At 40.4% G+C, this 10,831-nt stretch overlaps 1 protein-coding gene across 8 annotated transcripts in view; it reads right to left on the bottom strand.

The window, feature by feature from the left end:
• Positions 1-4,515: 4,515 nt before the first annotated feature.
• LOC113545596 (ankyrin repeat and SAM domain-containing protein 1A) overlaps positions 4,516-10,831 on the bottom strand; it is a 54,536-nt gene continuing 48,220 nt past the window's right edge. For 6 of the 8 annotated variants that reach the window (XM_026945008.3, XM_053240455.1, XM_053240456.1 and 3 more), the window contains 6 exons: positions 10,608-10,745; positions 9,991-10,062; positions 9,647-9,733; positions 9,331-9,468; positions 9,060-9,245; positions 6,700-8,410 (listed from right to left, as the gene is read on the bottom strand). In XM_026945008.3, coding sequence (XP_026800809.3) covers positions 8,321-8,410; positions 9,060-9,245; positions 9,331-9,468; positions 9,647-9,733; positions 9,991-10,062; positions 10,608-10,745 — 711 coding nt within the window. In that variant the 3' untranslated portion in view covers positions 6,700-8,320. Of the gene's footprint in view, positions 6,320-6,699; positions 8,411-9,059; positions 9,246-9,330; positions 9,469-9,646; positions 9,734-9,990; positions 10,063-10,607; positions 10,746-10,831 lie in introns of those variants that run through there. The other 2 variants (XM_053240458.1, XM_053240457.1) reach the window with 2 other exon arrangements.

The following is a 10,831-nucleotide window of genomic DNA, read 5'->3' as shown; positions in this document are numbered from 1 at the left end:
GTAACCCAAAGAAATTTCGGCCACCCAAAATAAACAACTAACGCAAGAACATTTTTCACGTGTGTACATTCCACTCTGTTGGGAAGCACGGGCCGAATAGACTGGAAATATAGACAAGATTAGTTTAGCTAATCAAGGTAGTAGAATTATGGCTGACTGAACATCTAAATGCTTATACCTCACATATTTGGAAAAAAAAAATGGGACTTAAAGATGCAGTATGTAATTTAAAAAGTTTGCAGATTTAAAATAATCATCATAATCATGCCCTTAAATCGTGCCCTTAAAACAAGTTTGATTTACAAGATCACAATGCAATAGATCTGGCTAGTTTCTGCATTTCAGGATTTTGTTTTAATTATTCTGGCCCAGAAATGAGTTCCGGCCCCAGTCAGAACATGGCTTCTCCAGCTGAGCCTGCTGTCTTAAAAGACAACATAAAGAGGAAAAAGTAGTTTCAAGGGAAGAAGGGTTGTCAGTATTTTTATTGCTATTCATACTGCAAACAGAAGAGGGCTCTAAAATGACAAACATCACCTTTAAATTGAACAAAAACTGGTGTAAGAATCCGTCTCCAATACCTTTGCATCTCCTGGGCTTTTTGGGGTTGTTGTATTCGCTGAGCTCACTCAGAGCCCCGGTGTTGCTGCAGCTCTTGGGCTTTCTGTAAAAAGGTGCTGTTTTAAAGAAAGAAAAAAAAGAAAAAAAAAAAGGGCCCTCTGACTCCACACACACACACACACACACACACACACACACACACACAAAGAAGAAGAAGAAGAAACCACTTGCATAAGGGGGAAATGATATGATAATGATTTGGTGTGATGTCTTTTTAGCGCAAAAATAAATGTATTTCGAATAATGTATTCTTGAATAATAAGTATTAACTGAGTGGAGGTGAAACTGTAATTGTAGTCTAAGAGTGTAATAAACACTCTCCAGAGCTGCTATACCTGAACAGGTTGGAGACAGTGTGTGTGCACCTCTGCATTTCCACCTCCAGCCATAAGGTCAGTGTTCTATACATCTGCACCCATAAGCTACTGTTACCGGAGGGGACTTGGGATAGCAGCAGTGGCTGCGAGGCCTGTGGGTGGAGCTGCAGGTACACACTACACAGCGGATGCTTAGATTGCTCTGTGAAAACATTTTCCATTAAAAAAAAAAAAAAAACTAAATTGCACCATTTTTTAGTAATAATTGTCTAAAAGTGCTGCCTATCCACAAGAGTAGAAATAGAAAGTTAGACTGAAATTTAATAAAGAAAAAATGATTTCTAAACAACTTGCAAAAAAGACTAAAATTACACAATTTACACAAATTAAACAAAAGCAGAATTTATGTTAGCATTAAAAGCTGATACAGGATTTGAGTGTTAATGCTAGGATGACGTAACAGCGCTGGACAAATGATGCATCTACCCGAGTGGAAGACGGATGGTTCCACAGACGTGAACTCCGAGACGGCGGACGTGAAGACCTTGTTACACACCAGAACGTTCCGCACCGGTGATGCACGTAAACATCTGCATGAACACAAACACCTGGGCTTAGATGTAAACACCCATCCATTTTATAAATTTTAGATTTTTACATCACTCACATTATACCCATTTGTTTTCTTCTTCTTTTATTTTTAAAGCTCACCAATAGCATTTTTCAGCTTTTTGTTTAAGATCACTATTACCCATTTGTTTTCAGGTGCCCCCCCAAAAAAGATCACCTGTACCTGCGTGTTGGACAAAAGAATTCACCTGTATCTGCAATTTCATTCTCCAGCACTCTCCAGCGCAGATGCTGCTCACCTGTACCTGTTCTCAGGTGTGCGTTTCCATACGTGATGTATATAATGAGTATTTAATCAGTGTTTAGTATGATTACCTGTATTAGGCCAGCTCTACTCTATTGCTGGAGCGAGAGCTCCGCCTGGTGGCCATTTGAGGACATTTCACTTTGCATTACTCATAATACCTCAAATATATTTAGGTTTATTAATTGAAATGTACATTCAGGCATTGAACCGCAAGATTTGTTATGTTTATTGAATTTATTATTCATTGTTATTCTTTATTTAACTTCAGAAACCACCCACATATAAACATACACAAATAAAACTAAAATACATGTGGATTTACATGCGGTTTGTTTGAATGTTTTTGCTCGATATAAGAAGCAAAACACGGAAGTGAAGAAGGCTAACACTCGCTTTTAGACGAAATGCTAAATATACACATCAGTTTAAACTGATATTAAATGTATAAACATTAAAAAGGATAGAAAACTTGGTCATATTTACCTTCTAGCGCCTGCAACATGATGTCAACGCCTCTTCAGGTGAGCAGCAAACGCCATTTAAACTCCTCTTCTTCTCCTACACTAGCGCCACCTAGTGACTCGGTGATGAACCTGACCTGTACTGCGCATGCGTTAACGGTTGACGGCGCAATTCACCCTGCCGCGCATGCGCAAAACGTCATACGTTATAAAACTTGAGTGCCCATGGTTATTACATACAAAACCAAACCCTGGAATACAAACTTTTATCATAACATAAAAGACATAATGTTAAAAAGTCTGTTATTATGAATAGTATTTAGTATGGTGGTCTAAACGTCCTCCATTTTGATCCTTGAAAATACATTTAAGCAATATCACACAAGCAAGAGGGCAGTTGTACTGAATTCAGCAGTAGTTAATCACCGTGACAATATTCAGGATAACAGCACAACTCTGAGTGTGATATTGCTTTTATATAAGTTTTACAAATGAGACATTTATATCAAGTAGCTGAAATTTTGGACACAATATTTTGGACACAATATTGGCCAAATGTTTTGTTTATTTCTATCTCTGCTAAGAGAAATCGATCCCCTCACTGATAGCCCATCAGCTCGCTGGATGTTTGTTGGGCCCACATTGATCTGTACATTCCCGTTAAAGGTGCACCCGCTGAAATTGGCCTCCCTTCTTCCTTTTTAATCATCTGACAAGCTTTCATATTTTAAATCAGAAGTTATAATCATGAAAAACGTATCGTTTGCCATGTCTACTGATGCTGTCACTTACACTGCTGTAGTAACGGTTTCAGATAACTGTTGGTAGAATTGGAAATTTAAGTGGCCAATGCAGACAAGCGGCGTGATACACATCCAGTGAAACGTCTCAGTGTGGTTATACTAAATATAAGCATTCTTGGAATGCTGCTCGTCCAGTCAAATTAGTGGACTGGAACTAACTGTTGTATAGCTAAGTTTAACTACTTTCGGCTTTTCCCTTCAGGGGTCGCCACAGCGAATCAACACTCTCCACCTATCCCTATCTTCTTCATCCTCAACACTTGCACCCACTAGCTTCATATCCTCATATACCTCCTCCTTGGCCTTCCTCTTTGCCTCCTGCTACTATAGGTAAGTTTAACTGATTGAGAGATTAAGTAATCCCTTGCTCAATCTGGAATACTATTTCCAATTCTGTATTCAAAGTTCGTGGTCTTGGATCTTTTTGTTATGTAATTACAACAATTAACATATCCAGTTTTAATAAACAATTATTTTCATTTTATTCAGATTTTTCAATTCAACAAAATATTCCTTAAATACAGTGTACAAGTTGCACTATATGGGCAAAAGTATGTGGACACCTAACCATCACACCCATATGTACTTGTTGAACATCCCATTCCAGAGCTGCTACAAGAGCCTCCACTCTTCTGGGAATGCTTTCCACTAGATTTTGGAGTGTGGCTGTGGGGATTTGTGGTCATTCAGCCACAAGAGCATTAGTGAGATCAGGCGCTGATGTTGGGTGAGGAGGTCTGGGGTGCAGTCGGTGTTCCCGTTCATCCCAAAGGTGTTCAGTGGGGTTGAGGTCAGAGCTCTGTGCAGGACACTCGAGTTCTTCCACTCCAACCTTGGCACATTGTGTCTTCATGGAGCTCGCTTTGTGCACAGGGGCATTGTCATGCTGGAACAGTTTGGGGAAGGCCCACATATAGGTATCATGCTCAGGTGTCCACATACTTTTGGCCATAGAGGGTATTTATTTTGGGTTTGCCACAACTAGCATCACTATATGTACTGCAGTATTGTTAGCTAGTTCTGTCTCAGTGGGACACCATATGCCTAGTAGTGCATGTTACAGGAAGAGTAAGAGCAAATGAGGAAAGTAATAATAAACTCTTTAGGATTAATAGTATTAATAGTATTCTGTGACCATTAATAAGGCACATGCTGATAATTGATTGTACAATATATCACAATATGGTCATATTGTGGTCATCGTTTCACCCTCATACGCAGTCAGAACCTAGGTTTGGAAAGAAATAGTCCCATAATTCAATACTTTCATTCACTAGGGGACATGACTTAAAACCAGAGAGATGATGATGTAGTGATGTGGTATTTGTTTAAACGTACAAAGTTTAGATAATTATAGTGACAGTTTAAAAAAATTCAGCACACAGCTTGTATACAAAGCAACAATCGCTCTAAAGCAACTTTAGAAATCTGCAGTATTTCGAGTAAATGAAGATTTCATTTATTTATTAGATGTACAGGTTATGAAAAATAATAATAATAATATTATAATCAATAACAGAAAGAAAGACTGGAAGCCCAATATTATTTACACTTGCTCTTTTTCCATGCTGTAGTGAGGATTCACTCTGTCTTATCACACACACACACACCCTGATACACTGAGCTTAAAAAAAAAATACATGAGCAGAATTAAGGAAAAAAATAACCCTTACATACATACAGTACATACATATACACAAAGAGAGAGAGAGAGAGGCAGCTATAAAAGCAGAATCATATTCAAGTATCAAAATACACACTGATTACTTTACAGTCTATTATTGTTCACATCTTTAACAAAAATCGCTCAGAATCATTAAAAATACTCGCAAAAAAAAAAAAAAAAAAAAAAAAAGAGTGCTGACGTTAGCGTTGTTATCTTTAGCGCTGCCCTGCTTGTGTTCAGCACTGTACCAACACCTAAAATAACTTTAAGTTTCTGTAAACTAAGACTAGATGTGTAAAGTACCACACTGTTCTAGATTCAGCATCTTCCGTACACAGACTCACACACATTTCAATTTCAGCATTTTCTCCATGTTCAGCAAGCCCTGCTACTCACAAGTTGTTTAAAAAAATAATGAAACATCTGAATTCTACACCCACGCACACAGACGCACACACACGCGCACACACACGCACGCACACGCACGCACACGCACGCACACGCACGCACACGCACGCACGCACACACACGCACACACACGCACACACAGATTTTAGTGTCACTTTATACAAATTAAGAGAAGCAAAAGTACCATTAATGCTTTAATGTATTAAAAACGTTTCTAATGTGCAGAGAAAAAGTACCAACTCTAGGGAGGAAAGTAAAATCAGCTCTGTGGAAATGTGATTAATTGAGTTGTGAGCTATTCGAGACAAACTTTCTAATGCATTTTTGAAGTAATCTGATGCAGTTTCCTTTAAACGTGTACTGAAGGCCTCATGTTCGGCTTCTGAAACATTTCCTGATCTTGTGGTAGCTGCTTAAAGTGATTACAGTGTGGGCGGGGCTTGGGATTGGTCAATTATTCAGTGAACCATTAGATGACTTTTTCAGATTAAAAGCCTTGTACCGTTAAAACGTCCAGTAAAAATTTCACTCAGCGCAGGCATATAGTCATGTCCTACAGTCTGAGCGCACTACACCAAGAGCACTAGTGAGACAGCAGGAGGAATGAGTCAGTATCAGGGGTTAGTCATTATAAGAATACAACATTTAACACAGTCTGAATGACCTCACTTGGGTAAAATGGTTTGGGACGCGTCCACAGTGAAGGTGTAATGCACTCTGACTATTTTAGACTTGTGTGCACAGTAATATTTAATATTATTAAGTTAAATCTAGTAAAGTCACATGATTTCCAAAAAATGAAAAAGACGATGACAATCATCCAGTGTAGCGGAAGGAGATGAACGTGTCCACTGTGTGTGTGTGTGTGTGTGTGTGTGTGTGTGAGAGAGAGTGTGAGAGAGAGAGAAATCTGCAAAACTATACACTGATCCGTAATAACGCTGTTGGGTGATGGATGGAAGGATAACGAAAGAAAACATGACAAAGTGTGTGAAGAATGTAGTGTAAATCTGCCTATTTTAGACGCGCGCGAACACACGAACACACACACACACACACACACACACACACACACACACACACAAACACAAAGATCAAAGTGGTGATGTGTAAGTGAACAGTCAGAGTCGTGCTACCGGTCCTGTGTGGTTTGGCATCATGTTCAGCTATGGGAAGACAGACACACACACACACACACACACACAGGTTAGATATACATATATATATTTAAACAAAAACAAAAAAGGACATTTGTCTGCTGTGCTCACTGGAAAATAAATGATGAAATGAAAAGGAAGGAAAGATGGAAAGATTCTTATAAAGCGCTGAGGCAGAATCGACTTGCTCTGTTACTACGGTTACGGAGGGCTTTGTTACTATGGTAATCTTCAAGGACACCAGTAAACGTTCACAAATGTGATGAGATTTGACACTGCAGCGTTGTCGTCTAGCCAGAACCCATAGGAAAGCTCCCGGGCCAGGTCATGAATATTAATACAGAAGTGCTGTAAAGTGATTGGCTGAGGCGAGACATCCACCCTGTCTGTTCCAGATACCTGCTCAGATACTACTCTGAAACTACTTATTCAAAAAACATTCCATAAACCAAAATAAAAAGACACCAAATCAACCACAATTAAAATAAAACAAGAAATATTGTATCAGAAACTAACATTTTTAAAAAAGCATTATTTTGTCTGGTTTTTTTTTTCTGTACAATATTGGTGTGAAGAGAGTTCACGTTTAGAGTCTGGAAAATGTCTCATCTATAAATAAGGTCTTTTTAAGGGGACGTAGATGGGATGTGTATAAGGGAGCAGTAATTACAGTACTAGGACATGATGTTTAAGTTATGGCATACTTTACAAATCACTCAGGATGAGTGTTACGAGTCTATTCACACACACACACACACACACAAATATGTTATTGTTATTGCAAAATGATATTTTACCATTTACATCAGTACCACTATTTTGACGAACGTATGTGTGTGTGTGTGTGTTTGAGATGCTACATGTGGCTCACCTGTCAAACACTTAAGGCTTAACCTCAGGTAAAAACAATAAGTAAAAAAGCCAGCAAAATGTAAAAGTGATATGTTTAAGTGTGTGCAGATTTAGAGCCTGCATGTGCAGTGATTAATCCATGCTACAAAAAAAGAGAAACAAGCCCCAGGATCCGTCCCAAACACTCGTGTCTGACACAAGTGTAGAATTTCTGTAATGACGCAACACCATCATAGACTGCAAGATAAAGCCTCTTATTTAATGAGCTAATTAGCAGTTTGTTAACTTCTTTGTTGCTTCCCGTTCCTAATAAATTTGCCCTTTATTTCATGACACACTAATCTGAATTTCTCAGTAGTATGATCACAGTGCATTATGGGTTAAACCATATGAACATGCGAATATAAAATAAAGCCTCATTAGAATGTATTGTGTTTGGAGCCTGAAAATGGCTGATGTTCTAGTAAGGACAATACCAAATCATCAATTCCAGCGTTTAGGACAGAGCCACAATCTTCGACTGATGTGTTTCGTCACAGTGCGGAATAAAAACCCTTGCAGCAGAAATGTCTGACAAATAATTCAATCAAAACCTCTTGTTTTTTTTTTTTTTTTAAAAAAAAAAAAAAAAAAAAAAACAGGCTAACATTAGAATGTCACAGAGGTTCAGTCCACATCAGTTAACAGGGAAAAAAAAAAAAAAAAAAAAAAAAAAAACAGTTTAAAGAAATCCACAAAGCCTCCCATCTGTGTCCTTGGCTGTGGTGAGTTTTTTTGGTTTGGCAGTCGCATTTCTGTTCAGATGGAAGAGGAAGGCCAACTGACCCCACCCACAGAGCCTCACCGTGGCCGACGCCCGCTACACACATGCGCAGCACCAGAAAGGAGAGAGACAGCCAATCAGAGCGGGAAGACAGGTTGGGGTGGTGTGTGTGAATGTACATATAAGGGTCTGTGTGTGTGTGTGTGTGTGTGTGTGTGTGTGTGTGTGTGTGTGTGAGATATGTGAGGATATCGCAGAGGGGATTCATTACATACACAGCACGGGGAAAGTGAGAGACCAGGAGAAAGAGAGCAACACATGGGAAGCAGTCACAGTGAAGGCACCGAGGAATCAGAGAAAGGGGAGAGTGTGTGCGTGTGTGTGTGGGTGTGTGCTCAGTAGATGGGGGTCTCGTACTTGGTGCTGACAGTGTGTTTGGGCTCTTTGGGCTCCACAAGCCATGCAGGGTCATCTGCAGACTCCACCTACAGCACACACAAATACAAACAGATTGTTGTAACACAACTAAGATACAATTAATATTTCCCAAGCTCCGCCCATGCTGATACTGTCACTAACTAGGCCAAGCTTCTGATAAATGAAGGCTGCTGTGGAACATGACATCACAGAGCTGCCATACCGATGTGCTATTAAATAAGCCAGCTAATATTACACCAAGGGGTTGTCATTAACTAAACACATTTTTAACATGACCTTAGTCGCACTAACGACGAACGGCAAAAAATTGCAGATATCCAGAAAACGTGACGTGTTCCTGAACATGAACTTGTAACTAACATCTCTGTATGACAAACAGGGAGGAACGAATTGAAGTCAATCTATTTCAGACACTTGACTTTGTTGTGACTTTGACCCTGTTTGGATCAATTCCAACATCTAATCAGCTCATCTGCTAATTACAGAGATGATTCCATATAAATCCTACAAATAGTCAACTACTTGTGTTCTTGAGATATTGTGCTAACAAACCTCTCGGATGGACAGGCGGAAGGACAACCCAAAACTTAAAGCCTCTACCACCTAGCTGCTGCATTAATGACTACATCAATAGAAGTTCTCACAAGGATATTAAGACAAACGTGTGTTTATTTTTGCACACGTGTATGTACTCACCCCTGGCTTTTGTGCCCCTGAACGCGGTTTAGGCACTGGTCTACTACTCTTGGTGTTGATCTCTGACTCCATCCCTCCTGCTAAACTTTGCTTCTGCTTCTGATTGGTCCTCTGAGCCTGCAGAGCGAGCTGATAGGCCACTTCAAACGCCTGTCCCAGAGTCAGGATGATCTCATAGGTCAGATTCTGCAGAGGAAAGAACATGTCCACTGAGACCTCTAAATGTTTGTGTGTTTACGACTGTGTGCACGTGTATGTGCGCGTGTCTTACCACATCCACCGTGCTGAAGACATGACAGTAATGGTGGTCAGTCTGCAGGTCTTTGGTGATGTAGGCAAATGTACACAAATCCTCTGGATCCTGAGCTGCACAAGAGATGTTCCTGATCTCATGTTCTGCTATGATGTTCTACACAAACACACACATACACACACAATTACAATCACACAAATACAATCATTACAACAACATCCAGGCAGGACCGTCCTGACTGAGATACAATAACACAGGAGATAGAGAGAGAGGGAGAAAGGGAGGGGGAGAGAAAGAGAGAGCGAGAGAGAGAAAGAAAGAAAGAAAGAGACACCTTGTTAGCAGCGTCAATGAACTTGACTCCTTTATATGTGATGGAGAGGATGATGGTAGGAACCTTCCTCATCTGCTCTGTAGACCTCTACATGGAGAGAAAGACACACATGTCAAGATATGGAGGCTCTGTAATGTGTAGGTGAACCAGTGCAGCAGAGTGTTTGCAGATATACAACAGATCAAAGACACGCCCATCTGTCCACCTCAAAGACACGCCAACCGCCCCACCCAAGGACATGCCCATCTGCCCCACCCAAGGACACGCCCATCTGTCCCACCCAAGGACAAGTGTATCTTTCAGCAGACCTTTCATGACTATTGTGTGGCAGTAGACACACTTACCCTCATCTTAGCGCAGGCATCCTGTGTGGACTCTGTTCCTCTCAGGTCCTTAATGAGCATGGAACCTAAATACTACATACACACAAACACACACACAAACACACACAGTCGTCATACAGAGTGCAAAGTAACATACGTCCCTAATACTAGACTCCATGACTTGTCATCAGTGTAACTCTACTACAGTCTGTTCTGATTGGTTAAAAGCAAACAGTCTGTTCTGATTGGTAGAACAGCAAAAACAATAATATAATAGTGTCAGGTGCTAGTCGCTAAAAACAGTTTACACTGCCATAGGAAAGACTTGTTGATGTCTGAATGAGAAAGACAGACAGACAAGAATATTGTACGTCTCTCCACCTGTCTGTCTGCCTGCCATGATCTATCTGAACAATCTGTCTCTGCGCGTCTGCATGTCCATTTTGTCTCTCCATCTGTCTAACTTTCTGTCTGTGGACAGTCTGTCTGTATGTCTGTCTGCCCTTCTGGTCACCTGTCTGTCTCAGTGTTAAACAGTAGGTGTGAATCATCAGGAGTGAAATGGCAGATAAGGGGTTGATATACTGTAGGTAATGTATTTATGTGTGTGTGTGTGCCATGTGTGTTGTGTGACGTACATTAGCCTCGTAGCCACAAGACTCGAATATGAGTTTCTCCGGTTTGTGATGCCAGTTCTGCACAGGAGCACATGGAGCTGCCTGACTGGGAGGGCGCAGGGTCAACCTCGACTCGGCACGCTGATCCTCATACCTCTCCTGAGACACAGAGAAAGAGAGAGAGAGAGAGAGAGAGAGAGAGAGAGAGGGAAGAGAGTTAAGTTCATTAATAGCTTTAATTCATC

Source organism: Pangasianodon hypophthalmus, chromosome 16 (genome assembly GCF_027358585.1).
Source record: "Pangasianodon hypophthalmus isolate fPanHyp1 chromosome 16, fPanHyp1.pri, whole genome shotgun sequence".
Lineage (NCBI taxonomy): Eukaryota > Metazoa > Chordata > Actinopteri > Siluriformes > Pangasiidae > Pangasianodon > Pangasianodon hypophthalmus.
Note: the sequence above shows the minus strand (reverse complement) of the source record. Positions and strands in the feature narration are given on the sequence as shown.